General features: G+C 41.4%; 1 protein-coding gene across 1 annotated transcript in view; it reads right to left on the reverse strand.

The window, feature by feature from the left end:
* The window catches only part of LOC138960845 (visual pigment-like receptor peropsin), a 41,198-nt gene extending 20,680 nt beyond the window's left edge, over nucleotides 1–20,518 (reverse strand). Inside the window, exon 1 of the mRNA XM_070332486.1 lies at nucleotides 20,377–20,518. Coding sequence (XP_070188587.1) covers nucleotides 20,377–20,518 — 142 coding nt within the window. The remainder of the gene's footprint in view (nucleotides 1–20,376) is intronic.
* Between the last annotated feature and the right edge of the window lie 447 nt (nucleotides 20,519–20,965).

The following is a 20,965-nucleotide window of genomic DNA, read 5'->3' on the forward strand; positions in this document are numbered from 1 at the left end:
ACAATTCAAGGTTATATCGCGACGGGGGAAGGGGGGAGATGGGATAGGGGAAAGGGGGGAGATGGGATAGAGCCACTTGTTAATTGTTTCTTGTTCACAAAAGCACTAATCAAAAAATTGCTCCAGGGGCTTGCAACGTACTACAATATATGACCTTACTGGGAGAATGCAAGTTTCCAGTACAAAGGACGTAACATTTCTTACATACTGCTTGACTAAAATCTTTACAAACATTGACTATATTCTATACAAGAAACACTTAACAAGGGTAAAAGGAGAAACAGAACCTGTTAGTCGCCTCTTACGACATGCTGGTTAGCATCGGATAAATTCTTTCTCGTCCCAACCAATATGGGACTCCCCCTAACCCGCGGGGGGTTATTGAGAAGATGCGTGAGAACGTACTGAGAATATGCGTGGGAACAAGATAATCGAACGTTGTCGTGAGCGTAGTCAGGTTGTCCACCGTTGCTATTACACCGGGCAGCAACAAGACAACATGCGTAGAACGTATTGAGAACTTGTGCGATCGAGCGTTGTCATGCGCGAGAACATGATTAGTGTTGTCAGGTTGCCCGCTGTTGCTATCACGCCTGGGAGAAACAAGACAACATGCTTTACAACATATTGAGAACATGCGTGATGAAATGTGGCGAACATGCGTGAGAACACGATGAGCGTTGTCAGGTTTTTATGACGGCTTACTAGTGCCAAAACCTCATAATTGTTATTATCAATGGAAAATTAGTAATTTTCCCTTGATAATTACCATTTTCACGTGTTTATTACTAATTTTCCCGGGAAAATTACTAACTTTCACCTGTTAATTACTAATTTTTAGTTTTGGCTCACTCCCTGACGGATTTCTAGTGCCAAAACTAACAAGAGGCGAAGCCTTCAAGGCTCACGTAAGAAATCGACAAACAGTAACATACACAAACTCAATCACTCCGTCACACACACACACACACACACACACACACACACACACACACACACACACACACACACACACACACACACACACACACACACACACACACACACAGAGTAAGCATCTATAGGTGAAACTGTGCAAGAAAGCGAGACAACTAGTCTCGGCCCGCTCACAATAACAATGACCGAGACTTTCAGTAATTCCTTCGCGTGACGTCTAACCCTCTTACGTCATAATGTGACGTCTTCACACACGTCAAACACTTTTGACCGAGACGTAATCTTCTTATGCGAGCTTTACCCATAGACTCGGAAATGTTAAAGTTTCTATCACACACACACACACGCACGCACGCACGCACAGACAGACAAAAGTTAGCATCGCAAAGGCTACACTTACGTGAGCCAAAAATTAGTCATTTTCCCCTGAAAATTACTAATTATCCCGTGAAAATGAATAACTAACGAGTGAAAACAGTAACTGACAGCGTTAATTAGTAATTATCACGTGATAATGGGTAACCCCAACTAGTAAGCCGTCATAGGTTTTGCCCGCTGTTGTTATAACACCTGGGAGATACAATGCAAGAGAAAATGCGTGAGAACGTTTTGAGAATATGCGTGAAGACACGATTAGCGTTGATAAACGTTAATGCGCTTTAAAAATAGAAGATTTTGTTTTGTTTTTTTGTAGCTATTTTACTGTATACTTGAACATGATGGAGCGTTACTGACTTCCAACCAGGAGAGTTATACGTCGTCGGGCTGAGCACGGACAATAATGCAATATTGTAACTGCTAGCAACACTGAAGGTGCGTGCAGTCAGCTGTGGGATAGTTGCATTAATAATGTGACTGTTTATATCCGGATCTGTGACAACAGACAAATCGTTGTTTCAAAAGTGCTCTGAGGCCTTCTGCATCTTCAAGGTCAAATTCAACAGATTTGATTGTCTTTCAAAATGGTGTCTTACACAGTATAACTATATTATGAGCCAGGGCTCCCCATAGCGCGCGTCCCTGCGTCCTATACGCACTAGAAGCCAAAAAACACGTACTAGAAATGTATCAGGGCCGGACCCAGGGGGGGGGGGGGGGGGGGGTTCCAGGGGTTCCGGAACCCCACCCCTGGAAAAAGCATGTACCTTGCTTTGACTTTTACTAGTTTTAGCACCAAAACAATGCTGCTCTTAACCCTCAAAACAAGGCCCAGAATGCACCAGATTGCACAGATTTTAACCGTTTTTCAAAAATTTTCCGGGGGAAGCAGGCGCGCGCTTGTGGCTTCGCCACTTCGCTGATTTGCCCCCCCCCCCCCAAAAAAAAAGGAGGAACCCCCCCCCCCTTACAACTCATTTGGTCCGGCCCTGTGTATGGAGGAGGTCCCTGAACGCACTAGACTTTAAACTTCCTTTATCCCCGAGTACGCTAGTACAAGGGCTCAGCAGACTTTAATTGTGTGTCTGTGTGTCTGTCTTTCTCCGCTTAACAGCTTATTGCTGGGAAACTACTGGGCGCAGTTCGAGGGAGTGAGGGAGAGAGAGTGTGTGTGTGTGTGTATGTGTGCCCGGGTGCAGTTTTCACTGTGATCAAATAAAAGAGAAAGGCCAGTCACCACGCACATCCTCGGCTCGCATGCAATGTATTTATATAGCAAAAGGAATGCCTATAATTCAGACAGATCAATCACTTGGTCTTAAACGTGCACAAGACAAAAACGTTCATACTTGGGGAGCGAGCCAGTCTGAAGAGTACTCGGGTCCAGCGCGAGCGTTTTTTATCGTGCGTACCGTAGATACCATTTTCAGACTGCAATCGTCCGCTATTGCGTACCTGAGGTACGTAACGGTTTTCAATACTTTTATATTTGAACGTTAACATCATGTATTTGGAATCTCATTCTGACATGTTTACAGAGAAAACAACACATGAACATAAAAAGGGCAGGAAGTCAAGTGGAAAGTGTGTGAGTGCGTATGCGTTTGCGTGTGCGTGTGTGTGTGTGTGTGTGTGTGTGTGTGTGTGTGTGTGTGTGTGTGTGTGTGTGTGTGTGTGTGTGTGTGTGTGTATGTGTGTGTGTGTGTGTGTGTGTGTGTGTGTGTGTGTGTGTGTGTGTGTGTTCCATTCATTAAGGTGTTGTTGGATTGTCATGCCCACCTAGAATATTTCAATGAAAAAGACACTTCGCAGTACACTATACGTGACCACAATGTTTTATAAGTACACTGGGACTTTTGGGCTTTTGGACCCTTGGGACCCTCTAACATTCCGCATTCTGATAAGGAGGTCGGGGTCCCGGGACCCTCTAGGTGTGGCGTCCGTGGAGAGCCCCGTAAAGGCCATGTCAGACGCACAACACAAAACAGTGTTTTCTTTCAAAACAAACACAAAACAGCGTGTTTCCTGTGTGACATCCCCCAAAACCCGTTTCAGAAAACACTGTTTCGTGTTTTCGCATCGTGTTTGGGGTTTTAGAGCATGCTCTAAAATCTGAAAACACGTTTTGGTAGTCAGCCAATGAACGCGGACGATCAACTCACGTGACGCGGTTTCCGGCACCACGGAGATAGAAAAAAAATGGCCGACTCAGATGTGGTACCGATTCAGGGTAGTATCGGACCCATGAATCCTAACTAGAGTCTATGGAGCCTGTCACGATTGAAGAGTGGCAATAATATTAGTGGGCGCTGCCAGCCGTGTTGTTTACAAACCCAAACACAGCGCGGTAGCTGGACGGGTCAAGCTGGCACTGACCGTATCAGTGGGCACTGCCAGCCCGGCGTGTTGTTTTGCGAACACAGGGCGGTACTGCTGGACGGGTCAAGCTGACACTGACCGATAGTTCTGTGAAAACACGCACCGCGCTTCATCTGTGTGTTTCGCATGTGACATCCCCTCTTTAAAAACATGTGTTTCCCCGACGTTTTGAGATGGTGTTTTTGTCGAAAACATGGTTTTGTGTTGTGCGTCTGTCTCCGCCTTAATACACTTTTTTTCTTCAAAAGTATGCACATCGGAGCTGACAACATTCATTGCCGATGTGATCGCGTCCCTCAGGGCACAGATCGCCGATCACGTGGGGAGACACGCCGCTCGCTAGTGATTGGCCTACAATGTCATGTGGGTTTGATTGCTCCAGTATTTCTATTGAAAAGCAACTCTTCTACATGTATTTTTTTTTCTTTTTTTTTTTAGCGTATCATCAACTCACGTCCCTAAAAGGAAAATTTCTTGTGAGGACGTTAAGGACCCCTAGATTCATTCTACATGCACAACCCATAAAACCCCTATAGGGTTATTTCCGGAATTCGTCTATTAAATCGGAGAGTTGGTACGGCAATGCGCATTCAGCTAGCACACAATAGAAAGCTCTTCACTTGAAAAAAGAACAAATAAAACTCTTAAAACGATTCTTTTCTCGGTCTTATTGACTGTAGTTCTCGAAATAACCGTTACATTGCGTACATACTAAAATCTATGCCATTCAACTGAAGAGCGTTTGGAGGAAAAACAACAACATTGTTTTCATTTTATTAGACTATTAAGGTAACATGAATTTGATGACATTTTTTCTTTGAAAGCACTCTAGGAAAATGTAACCTTACTTGCTTTTGAATTCCTGAATTTTGGGATATTTTTTAGTTGTCTTCTCCACAAAAACAATGAATTCGGCTATTTTGTCAAATACAAAAAACTGATCTATATTTATTTCTGTGCTTGGTATTTTAAAGGTCAGCATGTTAAATTCATTAAGAAAAACAACAACAAAACGACTAGCACGATGAAACAAAAACGAAGAAACGTGACATCGGGTAATATGTCTGCGTTAGAAAAGAATCACACGAGATTGCTGTGACCGTGGGTATAATCAAAGTTTAACACCTTTGAGTACAATATTTTTACTTTTCTAGTGCAAGATATCCGGGAATGTGGACTGGGTGGCCTGGGTCAAGGGGTTAGCAATTTTCTCCCCCCTTTCCTAACCTAGGTGGTGGGTTCAAGTGCTAGTCTTTCGGATGAGACGAAAAACCGAGGTCCTTTCGTGTACACTACATTGGGGTGTGCACGTTAAAGATCCCACGATTGACAAAAGGGTCTTTCCTGGCAAAATTGTAGAGGCATAGATAAAAATGTCCACCAAAATACCCGTGTGACTTGGAATAATAGGCCGTGAAAAGTAGGATATGCGCCGAAATGGATGCGATCTGCTGGCCGATGTGAATGCGTAATGTATTGTGTAAAACCAATTCCATCTCACACGGCATAAATAAATCCCTGCGCCTTGAATATGTGCGCGATATGAATTGCATAAAATAAAAAATTTTAAAAAAAATCCCTGCGCTTAGAACTGTACCCACGGAATACCCGCGATATAAGCCTCATATTGATTGATTGATTGATTGAATGCAATAATCGACTACTGCGAAATAAATAAATTCGCATCACCCAAAATGTATAGTTTCTACTGAAACTAAAATGCGTCACTGAATTAGAGTCCAGAACAAATAGAAAGTACGAAAGGTTGATTGAACTACACTTGTGCTGTTACTGAGCTTACATCAACAATGAAAGTAGAGGACAGCAAATAAACTAAAAAATGAAAGAATCGAAAGGAAAAAAAACCTCCATGCTATTGTCAGTTTCCAGATAGGGTCACTGTCTTGTCTTTTGATCTCTGTCTCTGTCTCTGTCCCTCTTTCTTTGTCTCTCTTTGTCTCTGTCTCTGTCTCTCTCGCTCTCTGTCTCTGTCTCTCTCTCTCTCTGTCTCTCTCTCTCTCTCTCTCTCTCTCTCTCTCTCTCTCTCTTAATGGTACACACGCAGTCTGTACACACGAACACCATACCCCACATCTCTGTCTCGCTGTGTCTGTCTCTGTCTCTGTCTCTCTCTCTGTCTCTCTCTCTCTCTGTCTCTCTCTCTCTGTCTCTCTCTCTGTCTCTCTCTCTCTCTCTCTCTCTCTCTCTCTCTCTCTCTCTCTCTCTCTCTCTCTGTCTCTCGCAAAAAAGACGGCTTCCTTTGGCTTCGGGGTGACTGACAGATTTCGCCCAAATTACAAGGGAAGACATTTGTGACTGCTATTTTATTACGACGAATAGAAGAACTTGAAACCGACTTGAAAGAGACGTGAAACCGCTTCCAGGCATGAATTTCGGATTAAGGTCAAATTGTAAAGAATCTGCAAACCTGTATCACGACAACAGGGTGCTAAAAGCTAAGAAAAGTGCGGTGAGTTTTGAAAGCAAGGTTTGTTGTTGTTGCTCACACAAGCTTGTTTACTGATTACTGACTCACATGCAGAAGCATTTTCTCGGGCGCACGTTCACACACACACACAAACACACACGCACAAAAACACACACACACACATTCACTCACACACACACATTCACACACACACACACACACACGCACACACGCACACGCACACAAACACACACACTTGCACACACACAAACACACACATTCACACGCACATTCACACACACACACACACATTCACACACACACACACACACACACACACACACACACACACACACACACACACACATACCCCTCAAACACACCCATTATTCGAACGCCTTCGCACGCAGTTACATAACTATGAACAACCACATCTTTTTGTACGCCAGCACTTATGCTAGTTAAAAAAAAACCTCAAAGGCAGCAGTCACATCTTTTCGAAAAGATTTTTTTCTTTTTCTTCTTCGGTTTCAATATTTGTCATCCGACGAGGCTTTTTGATTTTTACACGTAATGCGATTCTGTACAGTCTGTGAAACTGACCCAAATTTAACGACATGATAATAAGCTTATGTCTTGGGTGTCTATCACCTCATCTTCTGCTGTGGTACACTCTGTCGTTCGGAGTTAGCTTTGTGCAAGCTTGCGAGCACGCGAATTAAGCACGGCGAAAGGCCATCCTGAACTCAGGTCAAAATGAGTTCGGCTCATTCTATCCCTGACATGATGCCTTGGTTTTCCTTGTCTGGCGAGGAAATCGATTTTTTTACATATTTAGATCTGTTCGTAATGTGTTCTGGATGTAAGCAGATTCGCGATCGTCGATAATGATTTTTCATGGTGTTGTGTAATTTTTAAATTACAAAGGAATTGATATGTAAGATAGTTTCAAGCGAGCTATTTTTCGCGGCTGTATTTACTGTGCAAACAACTCTAAATATGGCAAAAGTGTCACGTGATAATCAACAGTTTGGTTTCGGCGCTCGCTGGAGCAGACAATTTTTTGACAGTGATCAAAATTTCGACTTGTTTTGACCTTAGAACGATGTCTTTATCATAACTGTGAAGAACAGAACGGAGATCACTGTCGAAGTCGGCCTATCTGCAATCATTTTCGTCTCGCGAGCACTGCTCGCGAACAAAATATGAGAGATCACTCTGTATTCTTGTTTTGATAGATTCGCGTAGGACTTTAGCGTCCGGTCAGAGGGACTAAAGCGATAGCGTGGAGCGATGATGATCAGAATGGGTGAAATGCTAAAAAAAAAAATTCTGCATTATATCTGTGATCCTTTCTGACCGACCATTACAAAATTGGGATCTTTTCCTAAATCTATCTTTCTAGGATAAAATATAAAAAATATAGTTAACTGTTTGAGGCAGTGTAAACGAATCGTTTGAATCATGCATATCGGAGAACATCTTTGAGCACCGTGTTTCAAAAGAAAAAGTAAAACTGCAGTGTCCACTGAATATGATTGATTTTTCTTTTGAAATTAGGAACATCGGAGCTAGCTCCATGATCACTGTGACGCAATCGGCGTGTTACTATCTTCCACACCGCATAAAACCCCTGATAGAATTAAAACAACACAAAACAAAAGAAAATCAAAAAAAGGTTATTTAATGGGAAGTTTAACTATAGACAACAGGATTATTCACAGGTACGTCTAATAATGAATGCTAGCTCTTTGTAGTGGACGGACATGCAAATGATTATGAGACTAAAAAAAGGAGGTAGAATTCAACGCCGACTCAGGGACGGATATTTGAAAAAAAACCTGCCTCTTCCCTCCACCCTTCTCCACCACCTTAAAGGCATATGTACGCGCTCCCGTGTTTACAAAGTGTAGTTTGCCCATAATCGATGTCAAACGCACCATAAGACCATGTAATGACGATATGTCGCCATGCGCGGACCATATACATGCATTACAGCTTGTTTTAGAGTCTCAAAAACTTTGGATGTAAACAAAGACGCGGAGTTATTTCCCTTGCGTCAACGCTACCTCTGTTGGCAAATCTATAAATAGGACGATCCAGATCAAAATGAAAATTAACATATCTCAACATTGAAGGGGTCCTAGACCACAATATTTTGCAGGGAACTTAATTTAGCATGTCTCCAGCTGTTGGTAAAGCAATTAGCGTGTATAGTCATCGAGTACATATGGCTTTAAACAAAAATACACATATTGTACACCACAAAGTCATTGAAATGTCTATGGCTACGGACAACAGACGAGTACACCCACATCCCCCCCCCCCTGCCGCACGCAATGTACACCACAAAGTCATTGACATTTCCATGGCAACAGACAACAGACAAGTACTCCCACATCCCCCCCCCGGCCCCCCGCACACAATGTACACCACAAACTCATTGTACTTTACATGGCAACAGACTACAGGTAATAGAAGCGGATACCGTCAGGTGGCGGGCGTATCGTGTTGCACGGGTTACCTCCACCACCCTAACATCCCCCTACCCCCCCCTCCTCCCCGCACCAAACACATACACTGTAAACCACAAAGTCCTTGTAGTCTCCATGGCAACAGACAATAGCCAATAACACCGGAAGACAACATGAGGCGGATGTTGCACGAGTTAAAAGTCCTTCAAATCTCCATGGCAACAGGCACGTTCTAGCCCAAACATGAATCAAACAAGTCGCAGGAAGCGATGTCAAAACATTTAGTCAATCTGCCGAACTTACAGAATGAAACTGAACGCGCTGCATTTTTTCAACAAGAAAATAGTGCGAAAGCGCTGACATATTCACGTTAAACAGAAGCATACCGGTCCGCTGATCACTTGAAGTGACAAGCCAGTATAGCGCATAGAGGATAGCATGCTTTCCTTTATTCTTTTTAACTTTCTGATCTTGTTTTTAATCTAAACATAAAATATCTGTATGTGTTTGGAATCAGAAGATGATAAGGAATGGCAAATACATGGGTTAATCTCTACCTCTGTGTCATCTTCAGTTTCGCTATTCGTTAGTTCATGTAGTCTCTTTTTGAGGGATTTGCCCTCCTCCATACTAGTCAACGTCATTGTATACCGCAACAGATCAATCCAGAGTTTGAAAGGGGCTTACAGGGGCCAGGCTACCTCCAATTCAGTAGCGGGGTGACCATCCCCAACCAAGCGGGTCACAGGTGGAGGATATAGTGAATGGCCCTTAGATATAGGGGTTAGCTGCGAAAAAGCAGTCCCGAACCAACTGGCGATGTTTTTACCAGGATGAGGTGGGGTAGAGGGTGGCTCCACTACTTCTACAAAATGTCTTATATGTCATACGACAGGCTCATCATGGCGATTAAGAGCCGCCAAAAAAGCTCTAGCTACGGGGAAGGACACCCCGGAGAAACAACTCCGAGCAGACGATGCCCGTCAGCCTTGGTCGGCAAATCGTCTACCAGAAGGAAACTGGGATAACTAGAAAACCAGGAGAGCTGAAGACGGAGGTACTAGGCCAGTGGCGCTCTCAAGACAGCCTTGGTACCAAGCATTTTCACACAAAGGGGCTAAGAGCGTCCGTACACTTAGAAATACCTTGTATACAGTGGTCGCCGGTTAATATGACCGCGGTTAATATGACCAGCCGCGTATTATGACCAATTTTACCCGGTCCGGAATTGTCCTTCTTTGTTATGTATTAGAAAAAGCCGCTTAATATGACCACAACGCCGCTTAATATGGCCACATTGTTTCGAGAAAATGGCAACAAGTTCACATCTTTTTCAGTTTGAAATCACTCGGGGGGGAAAAAAACATACGATTTTTTGAAAAAGGCAAAAAGGCGTGCGATATTTTCTTTCTTTTTCGTGAATGAAACTAAAGTGATCAGTGATCAGTGATCAGTGCTCAGTGATCTCTCGACATGGCACAAGAGGAATTTGATCGTTGGGTGGGGGTTGACGACGGCGCATCTACCGTCGAACCCACAGATGAGAACAATGAAACCATAATGCAGAACATTGTGACATCATTGCGCCCAGGGACGTCATTGGATGAAACCGAGACCGAGACAGAACCTGAAAGTGATGACGAAGAGGAACCCCCACCCCCACCCCCAACAGCTCCTGAAATGAGAGCGCTCATGGAGAAACTGAGGTCTGGACTTCAAAGTCGTGGCTACAACATGGAGAAGTTTGGAGCCTTTGACAATGAAGTGAAGGATCTCCTCTGGTCTAGCACCAACACACAGACCAACATCCGTGATTTTTTCCAGGCCCTAAGTGAACATTTGGACGTGTATATGCCGTTTCTTCCATTTACTTTTCATTCCATTTCAATTTCTTTTCAACGGACGTCATCTATAATGGCTACAATGTACAGTACACATATTTAATTTTGTGTTTGTTGCCAACAAGTTACATTTTCTTACAATTATTAATTACAAAAACAATGTTTCGTTTTGCGATTTTTTTAAAGTCGTTTTCTCTAACATCGGTTAATATGACCAGCCGCTTATTATGACCATTTTATCCCGGTCCCAAAGTGGTCATATTAACCGGCGACCACTGTACCATCCAGACGGGGTTTTTTCTTCATATTTTACATTTAAGTCTCAGGGTTTGGAAACAAGAATGCACGCATGCAGACAAAAAAACAAGTCGCGTAAGGCGAAATTACTACATTTAGTCAAGCTGTGGAACTCACAGAATGAAACTGAACGTAGTCCGCCGCTAGTGCAAAAGGCAGTGAAAGTGACGAGCCTGTTTGGCGCGGTAGCGATTGCGCTGTGCTTTACTGTACCTCTCTTCGTTTTAACTTTCTGAGCGTGTTTTTAATCCAAACATATCATATCTATATGTTTTTGGAATCAGGAATCGACAAGGAATAAGATGAAATAGTTTTTGAATCGATTTCGGAAATTTAATTTTGATCATAATTTTTATATTTTTGATTTTCAGAGCTTGTTTTTAATCCAAATATAACATATGTATATGTTTTTGGAATCAGAAAATGACGAAGAAACATATCATATCTATATGTTTTTGGAATCAGGAATCGACAAGGAATAAGATGAAATAGTTTTTGAATCGATTTCGGAAATTTAATTTTGATCATAATTTTTATATTTTTAATTTTCAGAGCTTGTTTTTAATCCAAATATAACATATGTATATGTTTTTGGAATCAGAAAATGACGAAGAATAAGATGAAATTGTTTTTGGATCGTTTAGTAAAAAAAAAATTTAATTACAAGTTTCCGATTTTTAATGACCAAACTCACTCATTAGTTTTTTTAGCCACCAAGCTGAAATACAATACCAAACCCCGGCCTTCGTCGAAGATTGCTTTGCCAAAATTTCAATCAATTTAATTGAAAAATGAAGGTGTGACAGTGCCGCCTCAACTTTTACAAAAAGCCGGATATGACGTCACCAAAGGTATTTATCGAAAAAATGAAAAAAACGTCCGGGGATATTGTACCCAGGAACTCTCATGTCAAATTTCATAAATATCGGCCCAGTAGTTTAGTCTGAATCGCTCTACACACACACACAGACAGACAGACAGACAGACACACACACACACACACACACACACACACACACACACACACACACACATACACCACGACCCTCGTCTCGATTCCCCCCTCTATGTTAAAACATTTAGTCAAAACTTGACTAAATATAAAAATGAGTTGCGCTGCACTGCATGACAGCTCGCTTTTCCCCGTGAGAAAGCAGCCCGAATGTCCATGTGGGTTACCTCACAGCACGATATGAAACCAATACAATATCAATGCAAAAATCAACAGCTTTTGATTTTACGTGTGGAGAATGCGGATTAATCCCTGCATTGGTTATGCAGACTGACACAGGTTTCAATGACAAAACCAATTCAGCCAAACAAGTTCCTTTATGCACACAAAGCAGCCAGGTTGTTGATTTTAGGGAAGTGCCATGGGAAAACCTCATGTGAGGCGGAGTGGGGCTTTAATGCCATTAGCAACGCGCGTGAGTGTACACGATGTCAAACTGACACAGTTCCACCACATAATATACGGAATACGTCATAGGGGTATCATCTTATATTCTGACATGCTACACTCTGTTGTTTGGAGTTTATTTTGGGCAAGCTGTAGAGAAAATCAATTTGCACAGTGCATTGACCACGAAAGGTTGTTTTTACATTTAGTCAAGTTTTGACTAAATGTTTTAACATAGAGGGGGGAATCGAGACGAGGGTGGTGGTGTATGTGTGTGTGTGTGTGTGTGTCTGTCTGTGTGTGTGTGTGTGTGTGTGTCTGTCTGTCTGTCTGTGTGTGTGTGTGTCTGTGTGTCTGTGTGTCTGTCTGTCTGTCTGTGTGTGTAGAGCGATTCAGACTAAACTACTGGGCCGATCTTTATGAAATTTGACATGAGAGTTCCTGGGTATGTCGTATGATATCCTCGGACGTTTTTTTTATATTTAGTCAAGTTTTGACTAAATATTTTAACATCGAGGGGGAATCGAAACGAGGGTCGTGGTGTATGTGCGTGTGTCTGTGTGTGTGTCTGTGTGTGTGTCTGTGTGTGTGTCTGTGTGTGTGTGTGTGTGGAGCGATTCAGACTAAACTACTGGACCGATCTTTATGAAATTTGACATGAGAGTTCCTGGGTATGAAATCCCCGAACGTTTTTTTCATTTTTTTGATAAATGTCTTTGATGACGTCATATCCGGCTTTTCGTGAAAGTTGAAGCGGCACTGTCACGCCCTCATTTTTCAACCAAATTGGTTGAAATTTTGGTCAAGTAATCTTCGACGAAGCCCGGGGTTCGGTATTGCATTTCAGCTTGGTGGCTTAAAAATTAATTAATGACTTTGGTCATTAAAAATCTGAAAATTGTAAAAAAAAAAAAAATTTTTATAAAACGATCCAAATTTACGTTTATCTTATTTTCCATCATTTGCTGATTCCAAAAACATATAAATATGTTATATTCGGATTAAAAACAAGCTCTGAAAATTAAATATATAAAAATTATTATCAAAATTAAATTGTCCAAATCAATTTAAAAACACTTTCATCTTATTCCTTGTCGGTTCCTGATTCCAAAAACATATAGATATGATATGTTTGGATTAAAAACACGCTCAGAAAGTTAAAACAAAGAGAGGTACAGAAAAGCGTGCTATCCTTCTTAGCGCAACTACTACCCCGCTCTTCTTGTCAATTTCACTGCCTTTGCCATGAGCGGTGGCCTGACGATGCTACGAGTAAAATGGCATTGCGTTTCATTCTGTGAGTTCGACAGCTACTTGACTAAATATTGTATTTTCGCCTTACGCGACTTGTTTATTTTTTCGATAAATACCTTTTATGACGTCATATCCGGCTTTTTGTAAAAGTTGAGGCGGCACTGTCACACCCTCATTTTTCAATCAAATTGATTGAAATTTTGGCAAAGCAATCTTCGACAAAGGCCGGGGTTTGGTATTGCATTTCAGTTTGGTGGCTTAAAAACTAATGAGTGAGTTTGGTCATTAAAAATCGGAAACTTGTAATTAAAATTATTTTTTTATTAAACGATCCAAAAATAATTTCATCTTATTTTTCGTGATTTTCTGATTCCAAAAACATATACATATGTTATATGTGGATTAAAAACAAGCTCTGAAAATTAAAAATATAAAAATTATGATCAAAATTAAATTTCCGAAATCGTTTTAAAAACTATTTCGTCTTATTCCTTGTCCGTGCCTGATTCCAAAAACATATAGATATGATATGTTTGGATTAAAAACACGCTCAGAAAGTTAAAACGAAGAGAGGTACAGTAAAGCGTGCTATGAAGCACAGCGCAATCGCTACCGCGCCAGACAGGCTCGTCACTTTCACTGCCTTTTGCACTAGCGGCGGACTACGTTCAGTTTCATTCTGTGAGTTCCACAGCTTGACTAAATGTAGTAATTTCGCCTTACGCGACTTGTTTCTTGCTAAATATGATCCTCTTTGTGTACACTTTTTTTTTTTTTTTTTTTTTTTTGACTGTCGCAGGGCTCGCGTGTCGATCACTATCAAATCATGCTATAATAATAATAATAATAATAATAATAATAATGGACATTTGCTATGGCGCATAATCATATAATATGCTCAATGCGCTTTACAATAACTAGAATGCCGTGTGAGATGGAATTTTTTACACAATATATCACGCATTCACATCGGCCAGCAAACCTCAAGCCTATTAGGGCGAGCATTCACCTTTCACGGCCTTTATTCCAAGCCACACGGGTATTTGATGGACATTTTTATCTATGCCTATACAATTTTGCCAAAAAAGACCCTTTTGTCAATCGTGGGATTTTTTAACGTGCACACCCCAATGTAGTGTACACGAAGGGACCTCGGTTTTTCGTCTCATCCGAAATGACATAATGTCGTCGGAGACATAATACTTAATACGTTCACCTTGATAGATGATGTTACATCTTTATTGTGCCAAATCTAGAACGCTAAACAGTTCTGTCTTAAGCCCCGTACTTTCTTTCTTTCTTTATTTGGTGTTTAACGTCGTTTTCAACCACGAAGGTTATATCGCGACGAAAGCCCCGTACAAGGCCTGGTATTCTTCATGTCTTAAGCCTGATATTCATTGGGCGAATTTGACTTCACAAAGTTCGCTGCACAAAGCTTTGGCATTGAATTTTTGTTAAAAAAAACAAACATATTTCGCGAAGCCTAAAATTAATTAGTCTCAATAGACGAATTCCGAATTCCCAAAATAATTCGGGTTTGCGTGGGTTGTGAAAGAGTGAATACCCTTGCTTTTTGAGGGACAAACATTGCACGGGCCGATCACTAGCGAGGGGTGTGTCTGAAACACACGGAAAAGGAGCGCGTGTGCATTTAAATTATGTGTGCCCGTAAATGCAAGGATATTTACTGTTTCACACCCCATGCAAACCCGAGTTATTTTCGAAATTCGGAGTATTTTTGTTTTTGTGCCAAAAATTCAGTAATTTCTGAACATCGTCTGTCAAAGAAGGTCTTTACGAATCTATCTCTTGTGATTTGAGTGGACGTCCTTTTTATATTTAGTCAAGTTTTGACTAAATATTTTAACATCGAGGGGGAATCGAAACGAGGGTATGGTGTATGTGCGTCTGTCTGTGTGTGTGTGTGTGTGTGTGTGTGTGTGTGTGTGTGTGTGTGTGTGTGTGTAGAGCGATTTAGAGAAAACTACTAGACCGATCTTCATGAAATTTTTCATGGGAGTTCCTGGGTATGATATCCTCAGACTTTTTTTCTTTTTTTTTGATAAATGTCTTTGATGACGTCACATCCGGCTTTTCGTGAAAGTTGAGGCGGCACTGTCACGCTGTCATTTTTAAACCAAATTGGTTGAAATTTTGGTCAAGTAATCTTCGACGACGCCCGGACTTTGGTATTGTATTTCAGCTTGGAGGCTTACAAATTAATTAATGAGTTTGCTCATTAAAGTTGTCATTAAAATCGATTTTTCGCAAACAGATTTAAAATTGATTGCATCGTATTCTTCATCACATTCTGAATCTAAAAATATATACATATGTCATGTTTACTCTTAAAATGTGATCACAATTAACAAAAAAATAGATTAATTAGTCTTACGATTAAAATTTAAGAAATCGATCCAAAAATGATTTCATCTTATTCTTTATCGTTTCCTGATTCCAAAAACATATAGATATGATAGGTTGTATTCAAACCAAGCTCAGAAAGTTAACACGAATACAGAAAAGCGCGCTTTCCTGCTTAGCACAATACGCTACCGCACTATTCTGGCGTGTGCATATCACTGCGTTTTGCACGTGGGAGGTGAGCGATTTCCTTCTCGCGGGGATTGACGAAGCTGTACTGTCTTGGTGAAAAAAAATACAGTGCGTTTAGTTTCATTCCGTGAGTTCGATAGCTTTACTAAATGTAGTAATTTCGCCTTACGCGACTTTTTTTTTTTTTTTTTTTAACTTTTCTCCCCGGCTCGAGGGAATGCACTCCAGTTGTGACAGGAGTGCCATTCATCTAGCTAGTGATATTTTTTTCCGAAAAATCGGATAATAACAATTACGTTCATTGTATTTTGTTACGGTCAGGGACGCAGCGGATTATAGAAACATAAAATACCCAGCATGCTTCCCCCGAAAGCGTCGAATGGCTGCCTGAATGGCGGGGTAAAAACGGCCATACACGTAAAAACCCTCTCGTGGAAATACATGAGTGAACGTGGGAGTTTCAGTCCATGAACGGAGAAGAAGAATAACAATTATTCAATGTAGCAAACCCAACTCTGTAGAGCTTTGGGCGATTTCAAATCTGTACTTCCATCGAGTCGGGTAGCTCAGTTGGTAGAGCACTGGACTTGTGATCCTAAGGACACAGGTTCGAATCCCGGCAGGGACGGACAGGGGTCAACTTTATGTGCAGACTCAGAGGCGGTATCCATGTCCCATCTCCATGTCACCACTGTGGCACGTAAAATACTCAGTCATTCTGCCAAGTGCAGGTGGCTGTTAACACCAAAACACGCAAGCGCGACTTTGTTGCTGCTAGCTTTCCACTGGGAGGAAGCGACCCGAATTTCCCAGCATTGGGATAACAGAGTGAATGAAATGAGATGAAATTAAATTAAATTGAATTAAATTAAATTAAATTAACTTAAAAAGCGTGTCAAATACGTGCTCCTCTAGCTCCAACGGCACAAGATGGCGGTACGGAGAAATGAAAATCTCCTAACCACAGCTGTTTCAAAGTCTAATTCAAATCAAATCAAGTCAAAATTAATATTACGAGGGTTGTGGCATAAGCAATACAGACGAGCTTTTTTTCAACCAGCCCTCGCCCATGGAGGGACTACTCTCAGGGGCGGACGAGGGGGTGGGGGGGTTGGGGTTTCCGGAACCCCCCCCCCCCCCCCCAGCCAAAAAAAAGAAGTGTTTTTTTGGGGTATTAATCAGTGACAAAATCTGCTGCCTGAAACTGGTAATGATTATCCTCAGAATGCACCAGATTGCACCATTTTGCATCCTTTTTTCACAATTTTCCGGGGGGGCATGCCCCCGGACCCCCCTTGCAAGCTAGGCGCTTGGCGCCTTCACACCCATATGTTCACAATATACTTTTGGAAACCCCCCCCCCCCCCCCATAAAATGAACTGATCCGCCCCTGACTCTCATCACATATCTACACAGACATTCACATACAAAAGAGAAGAAACCAAGAAAAAGAAAAAGAAATTAACTAGGAATATGTACACATTACAGGTTTTACACCGATGCTAAACGTCATGTCAATAGTGAAAATTACTCAATAAAGTTGAATAACTGAGCACTCAAACACCTTTTTCAAGATATTCTTGGTGTGCTCTGACATAATTACAACTCCCAAACCGAACTGTATAGCTGTATTGGGTTTTACGATTGGAGACAGTTTTTGTTGTGGTTTGGATGTTGTTGAAATCCCAAAACAGATAAACTGCTGATGTTTCAAAATTTAGAATCAAAAACCAAAAATTGTAGGTTATTGGAACGTTTAATTATTGACAAAACAAAATAATTGTAAATTAAACAAAGTAAATGTAACGGGTTTTTTCGTCAATGATTAAACGCTCCAATACTGCATAATTTTTATTTTTATTTTATTTGGATGTTATTGGGTTTTTTCCTCTCAATTATATCTCTTTAATACTTGTTCGGTGTCTCTCATGTATTCTTTAATTTTCTTTCTTCTACCTTCTTCTTCTTTTATTTTGTATTTCTTTATTTTGTACATAAGTTGCTTCAGCCTTCAGTCCCCCTTAGTGTGTATGTGGGTCTGTGTTCTTCGCACAATACACCAGTCTGCGTTCTGCTGTGATATACACTATCGTTCGGATGTACTTTTGTTCAAGCTTGGTTCGAATCCGGGCCGGGACGGAAACGGGTCAACTTTATGTGCAGACCCAGAGACGGTATCCATCTCCCACCCCCGTGTCACCACAATGGCACGTTAAAGATCTTGGTCATTCTACCATAAGTGCAGATGGCTGATACCACCTAAACACGCATACATCAAAAGCCGTAAGGGCATAAAAACTCGAATCGTATAAACCAATTCATGTCCAATTTTGGCAATTAAGACCTGACGGACAATATATAAGCCCCTTAAAATTTACTTACGTTTAAGCTTGTGAGCGATCGAATTTGCACGTGCACTGGTCACGAGAGAATAGAACAATCTTCTTTTCTTTTTGTAAACCAGTCAAAGAGGATCATGCTCATGAGAAGAAGTTGAAGTACCTTCGTGATAAGTTCGCTCGCTCGCAAACGTTTACAACAGTACATCCGAACGACAAGCTGTATCACATCATTGAACGACAAGCTGTATCACATCATTGAACGACAAGCTGTATCACATCATTGATCGCAGTGGAGAGTGTGTGCGTTTAATTCTACAGGTAACGTGATCCTATGCGCGCTGTTAAATTGATACAGTTCGATGGCATTATACTTTCTGGGATTCTCTCATCTCATTTTCTGCCATAATTCACGCTGTCGTTCGGAGTTAGTTTTGTGATAGCGAATCTACACGGTGCATTACTCACAGAGAAGTGCCCTTTCGTAAGCATGATCCTATTTCATCGGCACAAAAAAGCCACAAAGGTTCATTTCTATCCGCTCTATCACAAAGTTTCCAATTATCGATGTGTGATCACGAGCAAGCTACTTTCTGTTTCCATTGCTAATTTAACGCGTGAGGTATTCAGCTTCAAAAACATAATATGTTGTATGTTATGTTGTTACCATTTAAAGGCATATTCATTATCGTGAAGACAAGTTCGGTTCACAATCTCAGATCTTACCAGGTTTTTTTTTTACATGTGATAAAAACATCCCTCCCCTAGGTCACATACCAAAAATCAACACCCTGACCGCTTGCTGTGGTGGGTTGACATTTGTTGATGAATTAATTTGGCTTTTACAATGTTAATTCATAAATCAAAATGCCCACTATACACTAAGAACTTGTAGGCTGTTGTTTTTGTTGTTGTTATTTTCTTGGTTTGTGACCATGTCGAGGCATCTTTATCCCATGTAAAAGCCTGGCAAGATCTGAGATGGTGAGCCTGAATGTTTACACGGGAAGGAATGTGCCTTTAATGAAGGTAGCCCTTCCCAGTTGCTCGTACATCATTTTCCCCGCCATAGGCCTGTCCTGACTCACATAGAAGAACAATATTCTTGCACTTGGACGTGTAACAAAACTCAACAGCCTTGCAGCATTCTGGGTAGAATCGTATTTTTTGCTGAACCAATATCGCAACTGACACCTACTACCTTTGTCAATCCAAACAATAAATTTAGCAAATACTTTCGATTCTACACAGCGAGCATTTAGACTGTTGGTTTTTAGCATTAACCCTTTATAAGTGAGACATACCACCCACGTGATAAATAAATCATATCTTGACACGTGTGTATTATTATGTAAATGAGGTCGGGGACTACTTTTACTCTGCTCATGATGACACAGCCACAAAGACAAACTCCATTCTAGAAATGAAATATAGTCCTTAATGTGGCGTCTTTTTGCTTTTAACGTCAGATGTTTCACGAGGCCTTGGAAGAGTTCGAAGGTCAAGAAGACGCGTCTTAGGACACTTCGACTCCGGTACGTTTGAGGCAGAAGGCACGCAAGTAAAGAATGCAGGATAAACAGAATTCTTAATGACTTGCTGTAGGATACCAGGTTTACACTCATTCCTTTTCCAATTATTGAAACGCTCGCTTTCGCTCACCAACAATAGTTCATTTAAATGTTTAAACTCGTGTAAACCAGCTATCACACAGCAAGCCATGTAGTATTCTCTATGTAGCCAAAAGTGTACGACAGACAATAAAACCGGAAGATGACCCCCATCACCAGAAAAAATGTGTTTGTCTTACATCCAGATAATACGGTTGTATTGCATTGAATTGAATTGAATTGAATTGAATTGCATTGCATTGCATTGCATTGCATTGCATTGCATTGCATTCCATTGCATTCCATTCCATTCCATTCCATTCCATTCCATTCCATTCCATTCAATCAATTCAATCAATTCAATCAATTCAATCAATCCAATCAATCCAATCAATACAATCAATCCAATCCAATCCAATCCAATCCAATCCAATCCAATTCAATCCAATTCAATTCAATTCAATTAGAAATGTTCCACTCACCGATTATTACTAGGTAGACAGCACACCCGATATAACCCGCAGACGACAGGGGTCTGATGTTGTAGCGGATTATCAGCTGCTCCCATTCGTCGAGCGCGGTGCTGCTGATGTTGTGGTCGACGTCGTTGCCCATGGCTGACATATTGAAGGTCTTGTTCATGTCCATCACGTAAACTTTGCTCCTTGCGAGCTGGAAAAGAAGTTAGAATAATTATGGTTCAGGTAAGAATTCAGGGTCCAGTTTCATAAGCAAGAAGCACAACCGGTCAACTGTAGTTGATAAAGTGAAATGCAGTAATCCGACGAAATCGGGTTTCATGAAAAAGATTTCAGTCGGCCGACTCTACCTCTTCACACAGGGGTTGCCCGATTACAGTGTTGCGTTCGGACAACCGCAGTCATCGCACATACATGTGAACACGCGCAACAATGAAATAACACATTCACTAGCACAAGCATGCATGCACGCAAGTTCGTACAGGCACACACACACACGCACGTACGCACAAACGTACGCACGCACGCACGCATGCACGAACGCACGCATGCACGCACGCACGCACGCGCACACACACACGCACCCACACAC

The sequence above is a fragment of the Littorina saxatilis genome, linkage group LG3 (assembly GCF_037325665.1).
Source record: "Littorina saxatilis isolate snail1 linkage group LG3, US_GU_Lsax_2.0, whole genome shotgun sequence".
Lineage (NCBI taxonomy): Eukaryota > Metazoa > Mollusca > Gastropoda > Littorinimorpha > Littorinidae > Littorina > Littorina saxatilis.